Source organism: Rosa chinensis, chromosome 1 (genome assembly GCF_002994745.2).
Source record: "Rosa chinensis cultivar Old Blush chromosome 1, RchiOBHm-V2, whole genome shotgun sequence".
NCBI classification, from domain to species: domain Eukaryota; kingdom Viridiplantae; phylum Streptophyta; class Magnoliopsida; order Rosales; family Rosaceae; genus Rosa; species Rosa chinensis.
In genome coordinates this window covers 11,442,163-11,467,208 of record NC_037088.1, presented here as the reverse complement: position 1 = coordinate 11,467,208, position 25,046 = coordinate 11,442,163, and the positions used below count along the sequence as shown (strand labels likewise).

General features: G+C 37.2%; 1 protein-coding gene and 1 long non-coding RNA gene across 3 annotated transcripts; both read right to left on the bottom strand.

The window, feature by feature from the left end:
* Positions 1 to 6: 6 nt before the first annotated feature.
* Positions 7 to 2,836, bottom strand: LOC112195153 (nucleolar RNA helicase 2-B). Of its 2 annotated transcripts, none has more exons than XM_024335513.2 (4): positions 2,483 to 2,836; positions 975 to 1,580; positions 362 to 432; positions 7 to 199 (listed from the first exon to the last, which is right to left on the bottom strand). In XM_024335513.2, exons 2-4 carry the CDS (start codon positions 1,159 to 1,161, stop codon positions 92 to 94), a joined length of 366 nt encoding a protein of 121 aa, XP_024191281.1. In that variant the 5' UTR covers positions 1,162 to 1,580; positions 2,483 to 2,836; the 3' UTR covers positions 7 to 91. The 2 variants fall into 2 exon arrangements, with proteins under 2 accessions (XP_024191281.1, XP_040368304.1); XM_040512370.1 differs by having other exon boundaries at positions 7 to 191; positions 2,483 to 2,833.
* A 6,814-nt stretch (positions 2,837 to 9,650) lies between these two features.
* Positions 9,651 to 11,419, bottom strand: LOC112195169. Its single transcript, XR_002934394.2, has 4 exons — positions 11,330 to 11,419; positions 11,107 to 11,246; positions 10,879 to 10,920; positions 9,651 to 10,125 (listed from the first exon to the last, which is right to left on the bottom strand). It is a non-coding gene; the product is annotated as an uncharacterized LOC112195169 (long non-coding RNA).
* Between the last annotated feature and the right edge of the window lie 13,627 nt (positions 11,420 to 25,046).

Genomic DNA, 25,046 nt, shown 5'->3' with positions numbered 1-25,046 from the left:
AAGTAGAAGGAAAATGCGCTAGAATTTTTTTTTATTGAATTATAGCCATAAGAGAAAGCAAAACCAAACTCAAACAATACTACAAATCAAATTAAGCATAGGGAAGAACAATATGCCTAACATGGATGCTGGCCTTCATCTTTTCATTACCAACCAGATCTGTAGTTTTCTTATCTGATTTAAGGAACCTTCTGGAAATCGGAAAAAGCAAATGAAATTTCATCAATATGTGTATAACGGTGGTAAGGAAAAGGTATATCATAACATAGGCAATTTATTTGTACAACTTAGTTTAGAACTAAAAGCTGAATCTAAGTATACATCAAAATTCAAACTTCCAGAACTTGGTTAATATACTTACATTTTGCCCCCAAGAGGGTAAGGTTGCGCTGAAGAGAAGTGTTTGAACTCTAGTTACATCTTTGACCTTGCCTGCAAACCCAAAGAAAATAGAGAGAAGTGAATACCAGATATAATTCTTACAAAACTAACAACAAAGAAATTATCTGACACAAATATTGTAATACTTGGAAAAGTATTTAGCTACAATTATATCGGACACAGAAATTTGGCAACAATATTAAGTAAATTATAAAAATGTATAAAACACAGCTATCCCCAGTCCATAACAGCCAATCAGCAATACAACACTATTTGACAGTGAATTATTTAAAACACATGTTAACAGCAAAGTATAGTTCTAGAAATACTGGGACTAACATGACTTTTTTGTCAGCCCCTTTAGTCATTTAATATGTTGCATATTGAAGGAATATAAGCAGTTCATATAAAATTGCCAACTGAGATGTCACTGAAATCATAATCACAGATGAAGCTATGATTCGGTGTGCCTTCTCGCTTCACAAAATGTCAACTACAAAAATTAAACGACTTAATTTCATCCAAGATATGATATTCCAAACTCAAATCATCACTATCCTTTTGCAGAGCACTAGTAATAGCGAGGGCCTCACCTTTAATCTCCAGGTTTTTGAATCCAACATGAATAGCAAACTGAAGTCCATGAAGTAGTGCGAGAGCCTCAATAGATCTTAGTGATAGATTTTTAACTTGAGGAATAGCTATGGCTCCCTTCAAACCTCTGTGTTCATCCCTAAAGACCACGCCAATCCCATAGACTCCTTGTATCACATGCTCCATCAAAATTCAGTTTCAGCCTGTACAAAGGGCTGCTATAATACAGTAGTATCTTATGGTTGCTATGATATAGTAGTATCTTATCGTTGCTATCTTGACTTGGGATAGCAGCCCTGCCATCTTGTACTTGGGATAGTAGCAGCCCTGCCATCCCCAAAAAAATTTGTCTGCCAGTCCACTGCCATTCTTATTAATGTAGCTGGTTGTAACACAGTTTCACCATGCCTTTGTAAATTCCAATTTCTTCACAACCACCAAGCAATATAGCCAAAAGATTCAAGCTCCTCTCCCACCACAATAATACAGACATGTGAGAAGAGATCAATGACAGACGGCCCCTTCCATATTTTGGGCACCTTACTCAGAAAATAGAGCTTCCAAACCTCCTTGCTTGAGTAATTTAGCTATTAGCTTTTATCAAACTACATGAAACAGATTTCCGGAAGTTAACAACTTCTACCATTAAATGATAAAAAATTTTAACATAAAGACTTTTGAATTTGTCAGTGAACACCTTTTGTCACTTAAGATAATTTATTAAATAACTTTTTAAATAACTTATGCCGCCATAAAGGCCGAAACTCCGAAAGTGCTAGATCTTTTTGATAATTGTTTCTTTATGAACTTAACATATTGATCAAAGGCATATTTTATAGTTTTTGAGAGTGGATAAACAGATACTTAGTAGTATATTGACGTTAAACAACATTTTTTCCTGATGGAACAATGATCAAAGAAACCAATTAAACCGGTAACCATAACACAATGAAATCTGTTCTCATTTTTGCTTACTTCTCTCTTTCTTTCTATTTTTCACTATCAGGGAGCTACTATGGTATATGAACATGAATGACACTTAGAAAGTTACAACATGCACATAGAAAGACAGAGGTAAAGAAGAATACCTATGGACAAAGCACTACTAATTCAAGGGAAAGTTTTGGGCATCCTTAGCTATGTGATTCCTTTCCTAATCCATTTCTGCAAGTTTAATGAGGTTGTCCTCCTCGTTCATATTTTTCCTTTCCAAAGATCAAACACCAATAAGAAATGCACATTTACCCACATAATCAAATCCCCATTTCCAGAAACTATTCACTCCTTAACTTCAAAAGAGCGCCACCATTTTTAACCACTATAAGTTCCAGGTTCAGAAGCCAGACAATTCACTCAATTCAGATTCCTAATGCACAATTTGGGAAGATTATGCAATTGTTTTTTGTCTGATTGATTTAGAAACCATTTCAAATACAAACCCATCAATTTAAAACCAACATATATTGAATTGGTTGCGTAAATATGTTAGAAAAGTTGAAAAGTTTACATTTTTGGCAACCATTGCAGGGTAATTGTACTGCAAGAGCCCAACAGCTTGCTTTGTTGCAACTCTGAGCTCCTTCTTAATTGGTCCAGGCGAGTTCTTGAGGTCATTGATCTGAAGCAGAGAAATGGCATCATCAGACCTCAATTCAAGCTTCTCCATACTCTTCACCATCAATTGAAGCCTTCACCACCACCAAACATCGATCAGCCTCTCTCTCTTTCTCTCTATCATCCTCGATGATATCGCTCAAACGGTGGCATATAAGCAAAATAGCAGACGGGCAAAACCGTCGAAGACCACACCACTAACTGGAGGGGCAAAAATGGATATCCACTATTCATCGCCAGAGTTGCAACTTTCTAGCTGTGTAAGTACTTCTAAGACAGTTTCAATCACCATGCCAGTCTTGTGCGTCTTTTATGCTTTGTAATGAAAGACTTTCCAAGTCATTGGGCACCAGTATGTGTTGTTTCACACCGTCAACTAAACACTGCACCTCAGATCATTAGAATGTGATCTGCTTTCTTTTTCAGACCTCAAGTCCACCAAGTCTCTGCCGTCCGACTTGTGTTGTCAGTCGTCACCTTGCACTGGTGGATAACAAAAAAAAAGATAGAATTAGAAGTCTGGCAATGTAATTTTGAATAAATAATATATATCATTAGCTCCTTAATTTTATGTACATCCAAACTGTCAGTTTAGGCAAGCCTCTGAGTTACTCTTGAATCCGGTGTTTAAATCCATATGGATTAATTGTACACAATATCCACTTTTGCTGTGTTGATAGATGTCAATGAAATTTTTTATTTTTTTTATTTTTAACCAAACAATGATATTTCTTGTATTTGGCTTTGCTATGGAACTTCCAAATTTTCAGTGAAGCTGATGAATGAGTAAAATGATACCAAATTTGCAGCGAGTCGGTGACTAAAGATCGATCAACATCCAAATTTAAGACTTTTCCACCAATTCAGAATCTGTTCTGATTGAACTAATAATTTATATATGCATAAAGACATTTCCCATTTGCAAGGACTAATAACACAGTTTATAAGACAGTAGTACTACTTGTCAAAGTCATTCACCCTTTGACTGATGATCGTTCCTACTTCTGCTCAAGAAATTCCAATCAGTGGATTAGAGAGAAACACAACAACACATATCCATAAGCAGCTTTGTCCCCAGCAGCAAAAGCTTAATCCATATTAGAGTGACCATGAAACAAACTCTCGCTCCTCTCTACCTTTTCTTGTTTCAGCATATGGTCACGTTGATCATATCCAGAGAGTTGCGCCCTATATACACTCCCACATGATATCGCTCTCAATTGTGGTTCCTAAGGCAACTAGTCCAGTAGCATTAACAACCGAATTTGGACAGGAGATATCGACTCACCGGCCCTAGAAGTACAACAAGCTGGTTATATGTCCCAAGCCAGAAAAGCACCACCTCTTTCGTCCTCCGCCAGCTAAGTGCCATACACCACAGCACAGATTTCCCGCTTACAGCATTCCCCTAACTACCGGCCAAAAGTTCATTTGCTTGTATTTCTATCTTGTTTCCTATCCCAATTTCACCCAGTCAGATGCCCTCTTCTTTGTCACAGCCAGTGGCTATGCCTTTCTCAACAACTTCAATGCTTCTTTTATTGCAGATGCTGAAGGTGTGGAGACAATATACAAGGAATTGTGTTTGAACATTGAAACATCTAATACTCTATCCCTAACATATTGTTAAGAATATATGTCATCCCACATGGGAAAAATGGGACCTTGCCTATGGGTTTATAAGGGGTTGGGCCACTCCATCATTTGCCAATTGGTTTTGGATGTGAACCTCAGATTACTTTATCATGATATCAGAGCTAGTTTACCCACGTGTGCATGCCTAACGGCCACACGGGCTCCACGTCACCCAAAGTTGTCCACGCGTATGGCTTGAAAATTCGCCACATGTGCGGGGGCGTGTTAAGAATATATGTTATCCCACATAGGAAAAATGAGACCTTGCCTATGGGTTTATTTGGGTCACTCCATTCATTGCCAATTGGTTTTGGATGTGAACCCCAGATTATTTTATCACATATATTCAGCCCAAACTCGAATGCATACACCTTTACAAATGGAATTGAAATGTACTGCGAGTACTGGGGTCAAGCATGTGGGAACCCAAGTCAGCTATCACGTCGAAAATAGCATAGCTCTGGAGATGGTCTACCGAATCAACATCGGCATATGCCAAGTTTTACCAACGAACGAAGACACTGGCATGTACCGGTATTGGGATGCCACTGGTGAATCTTACTTGGATGATATGAGTAGAAAATACATCGTTATATAGATGACCATGCCACAACCATGCAACTCAAATTTGACAATGTATCCAAATACACTGCGATAGATATACGGAATGGTTCGTTCAATAGTGATGAACAAAACCATCAACAAGAGCTATAATCTCAATCACCTGGGGACTTGTAGATTACAAATTTTCTTACTTGGTTTGGTTCCATTTTTTAAAATTAGCCACTGATATTACCTTTATGGGAGGCCGACGGTTTCTAGTCTACATTGCCAATCAATCTGGTGAAGAACAAGCGGACATAGTCATGTGGGGTAGTGGAAATGGGATTCCAATATACAAAAAATATATCGTGTTCATGTCTAGCACGGGAGGCCACAAGAAAGTAATGTTAAACTGAATGAGCAATCAATCTAAGATCAATTCACAAGATCATAAACACATTGCATATTAATCAATACAAGATGAGCCAAAACAATATGGCTTGGAGGCCTACCTTCTTCAGTGTTGAGACTCATTGCAGTAGCAGCAGACGACCTTGACAACAAACACAAGTTGATCTTCTCCAACCTAAATATTTTGAATATTAAAATCACAATACAAACATAATTTTCATTACACTTAGTGGATCAATGTTTGCTTCTTACTGAATATATGCATATATAACAATCCACTTGATAAAACAAAAGAACTGATAATTAGAACAGCAACCATAAATTTATCAAAATAAATAAAGCTGTTAGAACATGAACTGAAAATACCTCATTTTATTAAACCAAAACATGAAGTACAAATATTTCTGTTACATAACTGAAAATAGAAAAACAAGAACTGTAGCAAAATAAAACTTAAAATGAAAACAATTTTCTCAAACATTTTGCTCCCATTGAACTTAAGCATTATTAAAACTCGACAGAATTCCCATAAGTGTTCCTTAAAGGCTGCCACTGACAATGCTTTTGTGAATGGATCAGCAAGGTGATCACCAGTCTTGATCCCAAAGATATCAACTTCACCATCTTTAACCCTCTTTCTGATACTGTAGAACTTCAAATCTATATGCTTAGAGTTATTTGATCTTTTACTATTCTTACTGAAAAATACAGCAGCTTCAGTATCACAGAACACCTTCAAACTTCCATTAATAAGATCACTTAACACTTTAGTCTCCGAAATGAAATTTTTAATCCACAATCCTTCACACGTTCCTTCATATATTGCTATTACCTTTGCCTGCATAGTGGAGGTAGCTATATATTAATGATTGTTTCATTGTTTTCCAAGCTACTGCACCACCTGTAAGCATATAAACATAGTCACAGGTTGACTTCATGGATGTAGGATAATTTCCAGCAAAATCAAAATCTGTAAAGCCAACTAATTCAAGCTTTTTCACACGTTTAATTATACGCAAGCATATGGTTTTTGGTCCTTTGTAGGTACCTTAAAACATTTTTACCAGCTGTCCAATGCTCATGTCCAGGATTTGACTGAAAACTGGATAGCATTCCAACTGCAAAAGACAAGTCTGGTCTTGTACAAACTTGTGCATACATCAAACTCCCTACTAGCCTAACATATGGTATTGACAAAATTGAAATGGACTCAATATCAGTTTTAGGACACTGATTCTTGGTTAGTTTATCTCCCTTAGACATTGGAACTTCACCATTAGCATAGGTTTTCATTCCAAATCTTTTCAGAATTTTTGAAATGTAATTTTGTTGTGACAATCCCAACAGTCCCTGCTTTCTATCTCTCTTAATCTCAATTCCTAGTACTTATGATGCTTCTCCTAGGTCCTTCATGTCAAAATTACTTGACAAGAAAGCTTTAGTATCTTTTAGCAATTTCACATTGCTGCTAGCAAGAAGAATGTCATCTACATACAGGATAAGAAAGATAAAATTATTTCCAACTATTTTAAGATAAACACACTCATTAACAAGATTTTCAGAATATCCAAAAGATGATACCACTGAGTCAAATTTCTTATACCAATGCCTACTAGCCTGTTTGAGTCCATAAATAGATTTCCTAAGTTTACATACCATATTTTCTTTTCCTGCTTCAATAAAATCTTCAGGCTGTGCCATGAATATTTCTTCCTCCAGCTCCCTATTTAGGAAGGCTGTTTTTACATCCATTTGATGTAATTCCATATCATAATGAGCTACTAGAGCCATTATGATTCTGAATGAATCCTTATTTGATGTAAAATCTATTCCTTCTTTCTGTGTGAAACCCTTAGCAACTACTCTGGCTTTATGTCTTTCTATGTTTCCACTTGCATCTCTCTTGGTTTTAAAAACCCAATTCCAGCCAATTGGTTTATGATTTTCTTTTGGCTTCACAACTTCCCATACTCCATTCTTTTACATTGAGTCAAGCTCTGAAATCATAGCCTGAGTCCATGCTTCAGCTTTTTTACTTTCAGTTGCTTGCTTAAAGGTGATGGGATCATTGTCATCTGACAATGCAGACTCAACTTCATTCAAGTATACTTCATAAATACCATCCTGCCCTCCAAACCTTGGTTTTCTCACTCTCTGTGATCTTCTAGGTTCCACAACCTGATTTTGATTTTGTTGTGGCTCGGGTTGAGGTTCAGTTTGAGCTTCTTGCATTTACCCTTGCTCTAAGTCTAGTTCAGCCATTTTAGAATCATGATTTTCAGCCTCTAAAATATTATCTACTGCATTTTGATCTTCAACTTGATTTTGGCTTTGGACTAATCGTGAACTTAATAAATTATTTTGAATGTTTGGCATTACTGCTATACTATCCTCATTTTCTGCAATTTCTTCAAAATCTGAAGACAAGTCTTCAAAAGTTGTATTACAGATGCTTTCACCTAAAAATTTTAAATTTGCAGTTCTTAAAGCTTCTCCCCAAAGCATTTTTGGATCGAGATCCAGAGGTACACATCATGCTTCTTACCATGTGTTAATGCTTCAGATTTGGGCGGTAGCCCAAGTCTTTGGTTAACGCTGGTCCGATGGGCGTACCGCTACTTAGATGACGTGATGACTTCCGCTACCTGTCAAGTGAAATACAAAGGGCGTCAGAGGGAGACCGCATTGGGCGGTCTTCTCTTCTCTGATGCCTAAGTTAGTCAATGTATTTATGTTGACAGAATAACAGTAGGTAAGTAGTAAATGCGTAATTAACGAGGAGAGAGGAGAGAACCTTTTATAGGTGGAGAAGAGGCTGACCTCTTCCTTGTTTTCGATGTGGGACTGATATGCTTCAGTTCCCAGCTCCTGGAGCTTCTGATGCTAATTTGGCGCGGCGTGTCAGCGGTGATCTGGGGGTGAGCCGGGGCTCAAGCGGTAGCCTGTTCGGCTGTGTTTCCGTAGGTCACACAGTTGGCTGTAGCTGGTACTGCTAGCTATATCATGAGCGTGGCTCATTATAGCTAATTATGCTTGCAAATGCTTATGTAAGTACACCATGTTTAATAAAGTCTTATTTTTTCTTTCAGCTACCCCATTCTGTTGGGGATTATAAGGTGTTGTATACTGAGCCTTTATGCCTACATCTTGCAGATATAGAGCAAAATGACCCTTTTGTTATTCTTGCTTAGTATACTTGCCATAAAATTCTCCCCCTATCAAACCTCACAACCTTAATTTTCAAGTCCAGTTGATATTCAACCTCAGTTTTGAAAATTAATTTTAAAGGCCTCAAGTGATTGTAATTTTTCTAACAGTAAATAGATGTAGCAATACCTGGAAAAATCGTCTACAAAGATAATGAAATAAACATTTTCTCATATTGTCTTATGTCTGAATGGTCCACATATATCTGTGTGAATTAATTCTAACAGTTTCTTGCTTCTGTTAGCATTTTTCTTTCTTAAGTTTGTCATTTTTCCTTCATAACACTTGATACTATTTTCAAGATCATCAAAGTTTAATTCTGGTAGTGTTTTATTTCTTACAAGCATTTGTAGTCTGTCTTTTGATATGTGGCCTAATCTTTTGTGCCACAAGTATGCAGATTTATCATTATGCATAGTTCTTTTGACACTAGTAATAGTGTTTGTGCTTAATGTGTTATTGTTGTCTTCAACAAGTAAAGTTTCTTATTGACTTAATGAACAATTTAATCTGAAATAATCATTCACCATAACTCCATAACCAAAAGTAGAATAATCTTTAAGCAAGAAATCAAGAGAATACTTTAAAAAAATTATTCCACTCGAGTTAATGTAAAAATTACATCCATTCCTAACCAAAAGACTAACTGAAAGCAAATCTTCTTAATTGAGGGAATATAATAAATACTATCTAAAACCAAAAAATTTCCTAATCCAAAATCTAATTTTAAAGATCCTACTGCCTTGATTGCAACCCTCATTCCATTGCCAACATAGATGTTAGCTTCATCACTTCTTGGCTCACTACTACAAAAATTGAATCAGACGACGGCTAAAAACCGTCGTCTGATATGGAGGCAAAGCGTCGTCTATCGAGGCGCCGTCTGATGAAGATCGATTGTAGGGAACCGTCGTGTGAAGGGCTCGGCAGCATGGCGCGCAGCATGTCGGCAGCCTGTCAACAGCATTAGCTGTTGCGTGACTATTCTTCAAACGACGGGCGACTTTAGAAACTGTTGTGTGAAAGCAATTCAGAGGTCGCTTTATTTTATGCCCGTTGTGTGACTTTCATTCAGACGACAGTTTTTCAAAGTATCCATTATCTATTTTACATTCAGACGACAGTTTTTATTTTTGGGTCATTGTGACTATTGTGCACATACGACAGTTTTTTTGTGGTTAATGTTGTCCTAATAGAATGATTCAATGCATTATATTTGCTGGATGTGGAATCAAAAAAGACCAAATTAACTTATCAATATATATATAGAAGAAATTGTTATAATTCACATCATGCACCAAAATGAATTGTGCAAAGTTAATCTTTTATCCCCAAAAGGAGTACATCTAATAGTACTCTCCTAGCAAAATACATCTAGAAATTTACTTGTGTCTAGCTTTGCAAGCTTTGCTGCTCTCATGGCCTCATTGGAGTCTAGCTTTGGAAGTTTCCAAGCACTAACTCTGTAGGAATGCGAGTAATACCCTGATCCTTTGAGATATCCATAACCCAACGTCTTTAAGTTGCTTGTTTCTTGAAGCATCTTGCTGCTTCATGGATTACAAGCTCTCTAAAAGAAGAACATGTCCTGCTCCCTCAGCAATCACAATAACCATGTGTCCATTTTCTGAGTCGTTTTTCAATGAACTCAAAAAGTCCACCTCGTCCTTTTAGGAAAGAAAGGGGAATCTGGATTCAAACAATAGTCCACATCGCGACTGGCAAGTGTAGCATGAATAGCTATGAGAAAAAAGTAAATCAAAGAGAATAAAATTAACTTCTCATGCTATACCCAATCGAATAAAATTAGCATAAATCAAAGAGAAAAAAGTACCCAATTGAAATCAAGACTGAAACTAATTTAGTCTAAAATCCAATCCAAATTACGAACCCATAAACTAATTGAGAAGAATAAAGGAACTAAATAATAAAATGTCCATGATCCAAAACATTAAACAACTAAATATTAAGTTAGACAAAGCCATAACAAAATCTAGTCAGGCTGACTCGTGATGCTGCTGCTTCTTTATTCATATACAATCTTTCTCGCAGATCGAACACAAATGATGGTTGAATAATCAATTATGAGGATACTCAATCGTAAAAACCACTCAAACCGCCCAATAAAGAACTAGTTGATGTAAATAGAAATTACATTATATTACAAGGAAGGGTGGATCTATGTGAATTAAAGTTAGTTGCTAACTGGACACACCAGTGCAAAATTCAATTGTTTCTGAGCAATTGTTTCTCTCACATTCTAAATCCAAAGAAACGTAACTCTGACATGGATAGAGCATACAGTGGCTACCCTATGTAGTAATAATTATAAACTTTGTGTATAACACATTTCCAATTGAAATTAACAATTTGATCTAGCTTTTAATAAGTCACTACTGATAACACTCTAATGACTAAGAATGCATTATGCCTGTAACAAACACGTAAGGAGCATTACAAATAGGAAGTAACCACAGAAAGACAAACTCTTACCCGTATGACCAGTAAATGTATGCATGGAATCATCAGGCTCATCTGAAAACAACAAAAAAGGTACAATACCAAACAATCAAATTGACTCGAGAGCAAGCGAAAGAAAAATATCATAAATAAGGAATTGTATGCCAAACAATGATGTACCAACTGCTTAGTCGTCTGCACATAATGTATACACAGTTCCCCTAAAGATCAAAGTACTAGGTATGTAATGAGATGGAGTACCTCAGTTGCATCACGGCGAAGGGCCAACATGCCTGCCTCCACACAAACTGCTTTTAGTTGTGCACCATTGAATCATCAGTAGAGCGAGCTAATTCTTCAAAATTGACGTCCGGGTGAACATTCATCTTCCTAGAGTGAATCTACAAAATTAATGCAACAAATTAAGTTAGATCCAGGTAAGAGCGAAATTCTCCCAAAACATAACCAATTGCAAAAGACAAACCTGCAGAATCCGAGCTCTTGCTTCTTCAGTGGGATGTGGAAACTCAATTTTACAATCCAATCGACCGGAACGCATAAGAGCAGGGTCAAGAATGTCAGCATGATTTGTCGCTGCTATCACCTGTAATTTTCAGACTAATTAGTCTAACTCAACCGAAAAGTGCCTGAGAATCTTCATCATTATCTATATTCCAAGTCTAAATGTTGAATACTCGCCAGATGCAGAACATATTGTTCTAATCTTTGTATAAAGTTATATTATATTGTATGACTAGTAATATAAATGCTAAATTTTTTATATGTAAACCTCCTATTCCTCTATATACTAAATAATTTCAACTTTTGAAGTTTTGACCCTATTTCTTAAATGACTACACTTTACAAAGGAAATTAAACTTTTGATGATAAAATCATATAATAAGTCACAAAATTGGAGGTCTACTATACTTTATAATCTGTGTGCAACCATGTGTCACAACAAAATAATAGAAAAAAAAAACTTCAAAATCTACAAAGTGTTCTCAAATAGTCATAGTTACAAGAGAAGTGAATATATGAAAACAAACAAACCTTGATCCAGTCATCACTACTAAAGCCATCAAGTTGATTAAGCAATTCAAGCATTGTACGCTGCACCTCCCTATCACCACTCACTTCACTGTAACCAATAATGAGAGAACAAATTCAATCAGGAAAGCTATTGACTTTGCGGTATCTCTAATGACCATCATGAATGACCTGCAAGCAATGATTAACCTTCAGAAGATTTATAATATAGAGCAGCAAAGAAATATTAAGTAAAGACAAGTTTATCATTGATACAATGATGAACATATATCAAGTTTCAGTGTGCTTCGATCCCATGGCTTATGGAATACCCACTGCTTTAGAGGTGAGCTAAACATCTAAAAAGATCAAAGTGTGAGGTTCATCCACATAGTGAGCTGGCTGGTTCAGTCTGAATTCATATAACTATAGGATTTCAGGTAAAATATGCACAAGCATCATTATCTGTTCAACCATAACAAGACTTGTTGCATTTTGAAAACTCTGTATGGGTGTTGGCTTGAAATAGAACGTGTCAGGGTAGATATTCATTTGTTTGAATTGAGCATAAGGTACTAACTCTATGCTACAGGTGTCAATGTTAACAGAGAAATCTACTTTGTAAGGGAAAATACCTCTAGAAAGCAAAGATAACTTGCAAGGCTAGATTTAGAACCTGCCACTTAAGTAGCAGTAGCTTCTCTTAGTCCTGCTGCAATCTAAGGATTACCTGCATACCACATAAAGACTGATATAAAACCATAATATAATGCACATATATGCAATTAAAAAATAGGGATAAAAAACAGGCATAATTTTTGTTGCCCATTAATGTACTCACAATCTGAAGAGTGGGTTGAACATAATGAATGTCCACTTAATGGAATGGGGAAGGTGTAAATCAAGGAAAAAAGACTATTAACATTATGAATGTCCACTCAATGTATGACAATCAAATATACAACAACCTAACTCATGCTCCAATCATGGTCTGGACCATTCTCAAGGAAAGACGACCACATCACTGACACAGAAAGATTGACACAATATCAAAGCCCAATCCGCCTTGAGAGATTGGTTCACATAGACCTGGATAGAAGGTTGCCTGGAAAATAAATCAAACTCTAAATCTTTGTAGAAGTCAAAAAAATACAATACACAGTGCTAAATAAAACTCTGAGAATATGAACACCATGATACAATAACATTATAAATCTGTTTCCTCTCTTCTTTGCTCGAAGAAGTCAGACAGTAAACTACCATACCGAGAGGCAATCTTCTCTTATGGCCTTCACCTCCACTTAGAAAGAAAATTAAACCCCAAACCCATAGCTAGATCATATTCAAAAACTACCTGAAATCCCAGCGTGCCCATTCAAATTCACGGTTCTGGAACCCTCCACATCCATTGCCTTTATCACAAACAAACCCTTTATCTTCAAGCTATCTACAGAACCATCACCGCGAAAATTTACAGAAGCTAGCTTGGAAAAAGACTACGACGTTTCAAGCCCTGCACGGTGCTTTTGGAGAGGGGTTGCTACGGCGCGTTTAGGGAGTGCTTGTAGTGCTGAAATCCCTCTTGGTCCCTGAAAAAAATCGCATCAGAAATCAAAATCCCCAAAATTCAGAAAATCAGAAATTTAGGTCAAAATCGAAAAGAAGAGAAATCAGATAAACTGTTTACCCGTCGGTGCTGGAAAGTGAAGGCTCGATTTGAGCCAAGAGAGTTTGGACGCTGGTGACGACGTCATCTTTGGGGCTGGAGAGGCTCCTTATAGATTAGGTAGATGTGGAAACTGGTTTGGTTGTTGGAGAGAGGGCTAAGATTTCAATATGATGGATTTGGTGTATAGGTGTAGAAGATAGAGGGAGAGAGGAGAGAGGTCTAGGATTTGGATCTGATGGATTTGGTGTCGATATAGAACAGAGAGCTGATATGGTTGAAGTGCAGGCGGTGATGGTTGTAGGTTTTGGTTTTGGGAGAGTCTGTCGAGAGAGTGAGGAGCTTTGGGTTTTGGTTTTTGGGTTTGTGTCGAGCGAGATAGTGAGGCGTTGCGGAGAAAGTGAGGAGCTTTGGATTTTTGTTATCGTTTTGCTCAGTGTTGGGTTTCAAATCCCGGCCTATATTAATTTACACCACAGTTTTATTATTTCTCATCGTATGATCAATACATGTTGGGGGGAAAGTTGGGGTTTGAGTTGGGGTTTGGCACCACTAACATGGTGGAAAACTTGCCGCTCAATTTTTTTAGGGTCATACAACGGTTCTGTCCTTAAACGTCTTCTGAACTAATTCATAATTCCATATCAGACGACGGATTTTATAAAAATGACGTACAAAAAAATAAAAATCAATCAGACGACGGAAAACTATAATGTGTCGTCTGAGAGGCGTCGTCTGATTCAATTTTTGTAGTAGTGGCTTCCTCTTCCTTATGAATCCCTGTAAGGAATTTGTAATATGTAAAGGGCTGGCAGAATCTAACTAGTATGAATGAGGTTCAATGTTAACAAAATTAACTTCTAATGAAAAGTTTCCGAACAATTAAGAGAATTAATCTTACCCTTTTTCACTAGCCATGCCTTAAAACTTGTACAGTCCTTCTTCATATGTCCTACTTTTTTGCAAAAGTAGCACTTGAACTTAAATGGATTGTTGACTTTAGTTGCTGCAATGTTTCCTGATGGCTTAGCAATAGTTTTCTAGGTCTTAAGCTTGTTTTGTTTCGATTTTGGCTTTTCAACTAAGTTGACAAAGGTTGTGGGTTATTTCTCCTTGTTCATTCTACTATCCTCACCCACACAGATGACAATAAGTTCATTCAAGGTCCAATTCTCCTTTTGTTCATTGTAGCTAGTCCTCAAGTGTTGAAACTATGTAGCAGGGAATCTAAGGCATTGTGTACAAGCTGATCATCCTTAACTCCCACGTCTAACTCCCTAAGTCTAGCATTCAACTCAGTGAGCTTCAAAATGTGCTGCCTAACTCCTCCATTACCAGTATATTTCAGCTCATTCATCTCCTTAGAGAACATTACTGCCTCAGCTTTATTGCTTTCCCTGAATTTCTCAACTATGGCATCCATATAGTCAACTGCTAAAAGTGGTTCTTCTATATTACCCTTCACAGTGTCTAACATGGTAGTCCTCATCACTTTTTTGGCTCTATAGTTTGATCTATGCGAGTCTCGAAAGTGTTTCTTTTCATCAAGTGAGCTATTGGCATGTATCCCATAGGGCTCTACATCAGTAAAACAGAAATCCATGTTTTCATGCATCTTCAGGTAGAATTCTACACCACTCCTCCAGGCCTTAAGGTTTGATCCAATGAGAGATGGATGTTATTCAGATTCACATAGGTAATTCCTAGAGAGCAAAAGAAAAGAAAAGTGTAAGTTTTAGTTTTCAACAGTTCTCAAAACAAGTTTTGTCAATTCTGCATACATGTGTTAATTCTAAAGCAGTTCATATAATCAAACAAGCTGAAAACAAAACATCTTGTAAACAAAACAATACCAAAAGCAAATAATGCAATTTTAACCCCAAATTATGTAGTCATATCAAGTATCACTTTTATAGCAGAAAACATGATATTATGAAGTTTTCTCAATCATTATGCCACAAGCAGTGAATTCAATTTATTCTAAAGGCAATCAACATCTTTATGACATAAGAAAAGTCTCTAGAATCCCAAGCTGAATCCAAAATCATGCATAATGCTGCTTCACATTTTTTTTTTTGAATAAAGGGCTGGTGCGGCTGCCCTCAAGCCTTGATTAATGAAACTGATTAATACAAGGGGGGGGACATTAAGCCTAAACCCCTGATTACAAGAAGCATCTAGAGAACATCCTGAAATAATATCATGAATCTCTACCAAATAACAGTATTCAACAATGCTCTGCTGCTTCACATTTTAAACCATATAATTTACATTTATTTGGAAGACAATATATACACAGTTTATAAGCAAAACACAAGTTTCTGGTCCTTTCATTAACTTGATGAATTTTAAACAAAAGATAGACAATTACTTTGTGCAACATATTTGCTTAATTTTCTAAATTCTCAGACCATGATGAAGTTTCTTTCAAAATTTCTTTCTTGAAAACAATTTATTGTTTGTCGAAATTTCTATTCAATCTGCAATTTTCATATAGCAATCATGTACATGGAGATTAACTTAATCACATAGCATATCACACATTCGCAGATTTATCAAACACAGAAACTTCAAAGTGTGTAAAAACAAACATGTCAAAACATCAAGATATTCACGCACATGTCCCAAAAACATCAGATCACAAAAACAATTTATGAAAAAAAATAAGTTTCACCCAGTCACCATCTACTCTAGCTTAGGTGCACACTGGGAATGCCTCTATTGTTCTTGTACATTATGATGATCAAAGACATTCTTGAATTTAAAACAAAATTTCTAGAAATCCTAACCTTGTTCATTCTTAAACTTGCTACAAAATTTATCGTGGAAGCATGAAAAATTTGACCAAAAGCAGCAATCGATCTATTCAGCATCTTAATCCGCAGTGTTTGGAGTCTTAAATTCTAAGGAGGATGTAAATATCCTCTGCGGTTTCGATTTCAGATAAAACCCTAATCCCCAAAATTTGACCGTTGTGGTATAACCGTCATTCTGTAGGAGGATTCTGAATAAGTTGGATTCGGGTCAGCGTCTGCGGGTTTGAGCCAAAAGGTTTTCTAAAAATTGGCCCATTCGTGGCCTGTTTTACTTTAGCAAGGTTTGGGTTTGAAATTTTGTAGTTTTTGCTGAAAATAAAAACTTTGATTCTTCCAAAATTGATTAATAAAAAATGATTTATGTTTGTGAATACCTAAAGCTCTGATACCACATGTTAAACTGAATAAGCAATCAATCCAAGATCAACTCACAAGATCATAAACACACTGCATATTAATCAATACAAGATGAACAAAAACAATATGGCTTGGAGGCCTACCTTCTTCAGTGTTGAGACCCATTGCAGTAGTAGCAGATGACATTGACAGCAAACACAAATTGATCTTCTCCTTAGCTCTGGATTCAAGCACCTTTCCATGGGGCAGGACCTAAGACTTTGTTACAGAGAGAGCAAGGACCAACACACCTTATTTATATTAGCTAATGATCCTAAGAGTCCTCCCATAAAGACGTTTCTTAGAAACCAAGTCACCTCACTAAGAAACCTGATGCATCACTAACTGAGATTACATTAATTGTAATCTAACTAATGGAGTCCTAACTTATGAGTTGATATAATTAACTCGATAGGTCTCTAGGTATTGTACTTTACATACATCTCTTATTAATGAACAGAGTTCTAATTCAACTTGTCTGCATTATAGATGATGATAGGTTCACATTTAATCTAACAAGTAAATCTTTTTATCTCATTGCAAGTGAATCCAACAGATTGGCAGAGTAAATACAGTGATGCAAGCTTAAATGGGATTGAAATTTTCAAGCTATTTGACTCTAATGGCAATAATATCGATCCAAAATTAGACAAACCACCAGAACAATTGCACAAAATTTCAAACAAGTCGACTCTTATGATTGCCATTGTTGCAGGTGTACTTTCCAGCATACTAGTGTTCTTTGTACTCAGATTTCTGATCATCAAGCAAAGATGGAAAGCTGAGGACTCCAGAGCCAGAAACAAGCCGGTGAAGTCTGTCATGACCCTTGGATCACCTTTATTACCTTATTTGTGTCGTTACTTTTCGCTGGCAGAGATCAAGGCTGCCACCAAAAACTTCAATGTTACTTTCATTATTAGAGCTGGAGGATTTGGCAACATCTATAAAGGATGCATCGGTGGTGGGGTTACTCCAGTTGCAATCAAACGACTGAAACCAGTCATCTCAGGGTGCCCACGAGTTTAAGATGGAAATCGAGATGCTCTCCCAACTCTGTCATCTTCATTTGGTTTGGCTCATTGGATATTGTGCTGATAAAGGTGAGATGATCTTGGTGTATGACTACATGGCCCGCGGAACCCTCCATAACCATCTCTACCACACCAATAACCACCTTCCATAATGCATAGCAGCAATTATCTTCTCTAAGATTAACAACCCAAGTGGGAGATGATGAGCATCATTTCAAAGAAATGAAAGCAATATGGATAGAATCATGAACATGTAAGTGTATTGCATTATATATATGTACAGGATTGTTAGGAAAACCTATAGAACACAATATTACTTGAAGTGCCACTTTCAAATCACATTACACTTTGTTAAGCAATGGTGAGTTTCTTTAGATTTCGAAGGATGTGGTTGGAGCATGGTGAATTTCATGCCTTTGTTAAGCAATGTTGGAACTCAGTTGGTATGCATGGTTGTACATTATCTATTTTTCAACATAAACTACGAGTTATGGGTAAAGCCCTTTGAACTTGAAATTGGGAGATTTTAGGGATGTTCATAGGTGGGTCGACTCTGACCTCGCTGAGTTGGTTTCTATTCAACAAGTTATATTTACTACTGGAGGTTCTGATGCAGATTTTGCTAAGGAGTGTAAGCTTCAAGCTAATTTGTCAGAATCCTTACTATTGCAAGAGTTATTTTGGAAGGAAAAATCTCGTTTGCATTGGCTTTCTGAGGGTGACCATAACACATCTTTCATTCATGCTATGTGTTAAGCAAAACGGTCTCGCTTCTTTTATTACTCTACATAGAGATAGTGATCAAGTTTTTCAAGATCCTCTAGCTATTCAAAATCATATAAGTGCATTATTTAGATCTTTTTGCTAACTAGGCAGGTTCTCATGATACTAGCCGGGCTTATTAGTTGGGTTATTCCTTCTATAGTTACTGATGCTGAGAATGTGTCTCTTACAGCTATTCCTTCTTCAAAGGAGATTCTCTTGGTAATAAAGGGTATGGACCTAATTAATAGTGCTCCTGGCCCTGATGGTTTTAATGGGCATTTTTCCATTGCATGTTGGGATGTTGTTGGTGTTTGGCTCCAAAACCAGTATGGGTGCAAACTGTCTCTTTTGAGCGTGTGCGCAGGCGTGCCAGCACCGGGGGGTGCAGTCGTCGGAGAATCCCTTGACCTGACTTCTTGATCAAACAATGTGGATGAGGAGAGCACCAACCTCGTCACAAGGTTCTTTTCTCTGCCTTCCGGAAAAGGACTTCTTGCCTTACTGGTAAGGGCTTTGGTTGTGATCTCTTCGCGTCACCGAATCGATACTCAACGTTGTAGGTTGAGCAGAACAATCACTGGGAAGTTTGGAGAAAGCACGGGTTTGCTAAAGCATATCTTTAGCTTCGCTGGGTTGCGAGGGCGTTACCCTTGCTTCGCTGGGTTGTAGGTAAGTTTGCTCTGGAGAGACTTTGATAATCGCTGAGATTAGTTGATTGAAGAGTTGTAGTCTCCGTTGTATCGCTTTAGCCTCTATATATAGGCTGCTCGTAGATTCAACTTCCAAATAGGAATGAAATATTATATTTTAGGCCACAGTTATTGGCCTTTGAATCAAATCAAAACTCTTAATGGTTTTGATAAATATCGTAGGTAATAATAGATTAACTTTGTCGTAGCAATCTTCTAAGCAAGGTTAATTACCTTTTGGAGTTCTGGACGTAATCTTCTTGGATGCGGTAGGATATGCACGTATATATGTTCATATATATCTTCACGAGGACTCATACAACAATCTTTAATTGCATGTATATATATCTTCTTGTTGACGTTCGCGATCAAAACTTAATTGCATGGCACCATGATTCCTTGCATCTTATTGGCAGCGAACAGTTAATGGCCCATCCTCCCTTAATTGTCTCACCATGCATGAGCCATTATACATATATCTATATACTTACACAATTAAGGTTGATAGCTTCCTTAATTGAACCATCTGCCATGCATCTTAATTGCAACATATGAGTAGCCTTGATTCTTACATGGCTCATGTACGTCCATGATCCTTTCCTTGATTGGCCCACCATAGGACTTAATTGCATGGGAAACCATACATATATATATATATATATATATATATGGATTATATTCCTTGCATGGCTAGGCCACGTAACCTACTCCATATATGTAGCTGCCATCTTCCCTCTTGCACATACTTGGTAATTAAGCAAATCATCATATTTAATTATCAAATATATTGATAATTAATAGTAAATTGATGAATATCCAAATTTGCTTCAAGATTTCTTGGCCTCCAAGCAAGCTTTATTTAAAACATATAACTTGGACCACGGATATTGGCCCGATTCCTTCGAGTCCCCCTTGTCGGGAAAAAATGTTAATTTTGGGTTTAAACATTGCCCCCCCCAAACCTCGAAGTCAAAGATCCCCGTCTTGAATGAAGAGGTCTTGAGTTAGCACTAATCTTGCAATAACGTCGCTTTAAAACCACTTGCATTGGCTTCATTGATATCACTGGACTGATCCCATATATATATATAGGCCTCAAAATAGGCCATGAAGCATGAATGTCACCAAGTTACCTTGGCGTGCAATGAGATAACTAATAATCAAAGCAGTACATTGATTAACTGATGAACATGAGTACCTGGTACTTTGATCGCGGATGCTATTAACTATCTTTGATGAATTTCTTGCAATCCGCCATGAAGACTTGGTCTGATATGTTAAGATAGAACGGATGCTTCCAATAATAAAAGGCCACAGATATTGGCCTTGTTGGTATTAAGACACTTGAACAAGTCTTAATTATATTAAACTCATGCCACAAAATTTTTTGAAATGCCTCCCCATACGTGCCCCCCATGGGAAGGATTAAAAGAGGCTGCCTTTGATCACGAATGAATAGCCTTCGCGGCCCTTTGAAGCTTTGCCGAGTGTATAGCGGGATGGCTCTATATTGATCTTCTCAAATATAGGTGTTGGAGCCATTTCATTGGCTCTTATATAGCTAGATAAGCCGACACATTGTCCCAAAACATGCTGCTCACAGAACATTTTTATTTGTTGCACTTACTCTCTGCCTCATGAAGTCTTCAAACTACTCGCGACCCTTCGCGGTGATGAGAATGGGCTTCGGCTATGAACGTTCGCAAACTTACTGACACAGGTGCGCACCAGTCTTCCTTAGCGAACCATTTCTTCGTGAGATGCATGCTTTGCAAATATGCTAAATGCACTGTCTGAGATCATGATTGAATCATGCTCATCCACGTTATGATACGTGGCCAAGTGAGTCCAACATAGCACATGGAGGTGCCACACTTGTTGCACCGCTACAATCAAAACCGCATTGGCTTTAATCAAGCTTAATTAAAAGCCATGGCTATGCTGGCACTATGTTTTTCTATTTCCCCTTAAAAGAAGTTGCCGTCAACGATGGAGTTTTGATATTTAGGCCACTTAGCATCTTCTTGGAATGACACATATCCCAGGAGATTGATATATATTAATCATCCTTTCTGACTAAATGAATTATGGCCATATATCAAGAATCATACTATATGTCCCCCATTACTGCATGTACACATATTGCCAGGCCTCTCCTCTTCTTGGTTATATGTGTAAGCATACATACATTAATCTCCAGACTTCGATTCCCCATGGAAAATTGCAGTGCTATGTATATCAAAGCCCCTTCGCTGGCTCTAAGAAACAGGACGGTAGCTACGCGATGTATGTATTGATTCAAAACTGTAACTTTTGATTTCACCACAATTGGTAAATAGCAAACACAGCAGTATGTTTTCTTACCGATATGCCACAAACTGGCAATAAGAAAATTCCATCAATCTTCTTGGTTGCGGTAGGATATGCATGTATATATGTTCATATATATCTTCACGAGGACTCATAAAACAATCTTTAATTGCATGTATATATATCTTCTTGTTGACGTTCGCGAGCAAAACTTAATTGCATAGCACCATGATTCCTTGCATCTTATTGGCAGCGAACAGTTGATGGCCCATCCTCCCTTAATTGTCTCACCATGCATGAGCCATTATACATATATCTATATACTTACACAATTAAGGTTGATAGCTTCCTTAATTGAACCATCTGCCATGCATCTTAATTGCAACATATGAGTAGCCTTGATTCTTACATGGCTCATGTACGTCCATGATCCTTTCCTTGATTGGCCCACCATAGGACTTAATTGCATGGGAAACCATACACACACACACACATATATATATATGGATTATATTCCTTGCATGGCTAGGCCACGTAACATATTCCATATATGTAGCTGCCATCTTCCCTCTTGCACATACTTGGTAATCAAGCAAATCATCATATTTAATTATCAAATATATTGATAATTAATAGTAAATTAATGAATATCTAGATTGGCTTCAAGATTTCTTGGCCTCCAAGCAGGATTTATTTAAAACATATAACTTGGACCACGAATATTGGCCCGATTCCTTCGAGTCCGGCCCCCTCGTCTGGAAAAAATATTAATTTTGGGTTCAAACAGTTGGTACAGATGTAACTAGTGCAGTTCCATTCTTCTTCCAACATGGTACTTGACTAGGCTCTTTTAATTCAAGTCTTATTATTCTGATTCCAAAGGTGGATCATGCAGATCTTATTAAGCAATTTCGACCTATTGCACTTGCTAATTTTGTTTTCAAGATCATCCCAAAGACTATTCGACTTGCTTCTATTGCTTCAAGAATAATTTCTCCACAACAACATGCTTTTGTTCCAGGACGTACTATTGCAGACTGTATTGTTACGACATTGGAGTATATAAATTTGTTGCATTCCAAATGTAATGGAGGGAATGTAGCTATAAAGTTGGATATAACAAAGGCCTTTGATACTCTTTCTTGGGATTTCCTTATTTGTATTTTAGAGGCTTTCGGTTTCAACCCGATCTTTGTTAATTGGGTGAGTGCTCTCCTATCTTCTGCAAATTTCTCCTAATTAGTTAATAGCAGGTCAGTGGGTTACTTCTCATGTGGATGAGGTGTACAGTAGAGAGATCCATTATCGCCGCTCCTTTTCTGCTTAGTGGAGGAGGTTCTAAGCAGGGGACTTTCTATTCTTTTGAATAGCAGTAGGTTGCACCCAATTTCTTATCCAAGAGGGGTATTGGCTCCTTCACATGTCTTGTTTACAGATGATGTGATTGTTTTTTTTGTCAAGGTGATCAACGATCTTTGCATGTGGTTGTGTCATTTTTTTTTTAGGAGTATGGGCACAATATAGGCCAGGTGATTAATAAGGCTAGGTCTCATGTTTTTCTTAGCAAGCATATTCAATCCAAAAGAGGTTGTAACTTTCAATAAGATCTAACAAAAACTCGTACAACATTTCAGTGGATGGTCACCAAATCTAACATTTGGTTGGAATTTGTCAATATTATTTTAGTAGCCTTTAACTGAAAAAAGTCAACTAATTACTTTATGGGGTTACTAGTCTTTTGACTGAAAATAATACAATATATGATTGAATGGCTTCAAACTGAAATGTCACTTGGTCGGCGTTGGAACTTTTGTGATCCCACATTGAACAATTGGCTTTAGTTACTATCGAGTAAAAATTGCACATAGTAAGCGAACATGTCACCCAACATAATTTCACTCATATTCTTTTAGTTAATAGAGTTTGTTGGTATACATACCTCCCAGGTACAAGTACCGGAAGCATAAGACTCGTCTAGCCACCAAAGAAAAGCAAAGATACTCCCAAGCAGGGATCCCGATACCCCCTTTGGATGGTATCAGGAACCCAATCGTCCCACACCAAATGCAAGGAGACCACGCTCCTCCAAATCCCCTACAAATGGGCCATTCCCAACGTCCCAAAGAGGTAATTGTTTACTATCACTTTCCATTATATTTATCTTATAACGATACTGACTTAGACATCGGAGAGTTGAAGGCCGGCACACCCGGTCTCTCCTCTGACCTTTATTTGTTTTACAGATAAACAAGATCGATAGCGATAGTGACGAAGCCAGACATCTGTGATTCCACTGGACTAGACCACCATCTATACAGCTGAAACATTTGGCGCTAGAAGGTGAACCATAATATTATTGTCATCATTTCTAAAAAGTTGGAGTCAACGTTCTGGGAGGAAGGTGGTGTTTGCAGCAACAGACCTCTTGGTTTTTGGGGGTTAATTTTTTGGTTGTTAGGTCAAATAATTCCTTACTCTTTTGAGATAGGGTTTAAGACTTGGTCGTCTTGTTATGCTTTTTTCTAAGGTGTTATTCCCAGGAACTATGTGCTCTACTTTTAGTGCCTCCTAGTTATCAACATGATGGTAAATTGCCCTTGCAGATGATCTGGTTGTTTTGGCCTTTTGAGACACTGTGTGAAGAGGATGAAGTGGTTCTTCTTGATGTTGGTGGCCTTCTTGTATTACGACATTATCCTTGGTTACCTTTTATTGTAGCTCGCAGGTATGGTTGTAAAGTTTAGTTAAAGGTTAGACTCTTTTCGGCTCATGGATCTCATTAATAATGACTAACTGTGACTATATATCATGGTAGAAATATGTGTTGTGGTGTTTAGGCCACAACCGATCATTCTAATGCATTGAAATCTATTCATTCATTAAATAAAGTTTACTTTTTTCTGTTAAAAGAGATTCATTCATGAATTCTTTGCATACACCGTTTGTATAATAGTAATAGTTATATTTAAGAGAATTCGTTAATTACTCAATGCATTTCAACCAAAACACAGGAAAATGTATCAAAATTACTCTTGAAATATTAAGAAATTTTATTAAACAATTACAACAGTTCAGCTGAATAATATAAAATTATCAGAAAGAAAAATATAAAAATAAAAATATATAAAAAAAACCCCTATGCCCGTTAATTTGTTTCTATCTGGTCGTGGCAAGACGCTAGTGGATGATTGACCCAAAAAAGTCATCGTTGACTATTCAGCTCTTTCCCAAAACAAAAAAAGAAAAAGAAAATATATATATATATATATATATATATATATAAGCAGGAGTCCTACGCCACTCCAGGAGATGAATCAGTCGCTTTCGAGGCCATCACTCCCTCACTCTCTCTGCTCACTCAGATTCTCTCTCTCTCGCTTTCACTATTTTTCTTTCCCTCGCTTTCCCCTCTCTCTCTGCCCCTTTCCTTTTCCCCAGAGCCCGATTTATTCCCTTTCCACACAATCAATCAATCACAGCTTTACGAGCCTCGGAT

Excerpts from the sequence above, each read along its gene's own strand:
- LOC112195153 (XM_024335513.2), bottom strand. The coding sequence starts at position 1,161 with ATGGAGCATGTGATACAAGGAGTCTATGGGATTGGCGTGGTCTTTAGG. Across the intron at positions 433-974 it reads CAAAAACCTGGAGATTAAAG|GCAAGGTCAAAGATGTAACT; the intron begins GTGAGGCCCTCG and ends TTGGGTTTGCAG. Across the intron at positions 200-361 it reads TACCCTCTTGGGGGCAAAAT|ATTTCCAGAAGGTTCCTTAA; the intron begins GTAAGTATATTA and ends TTGCTTTTTCCG.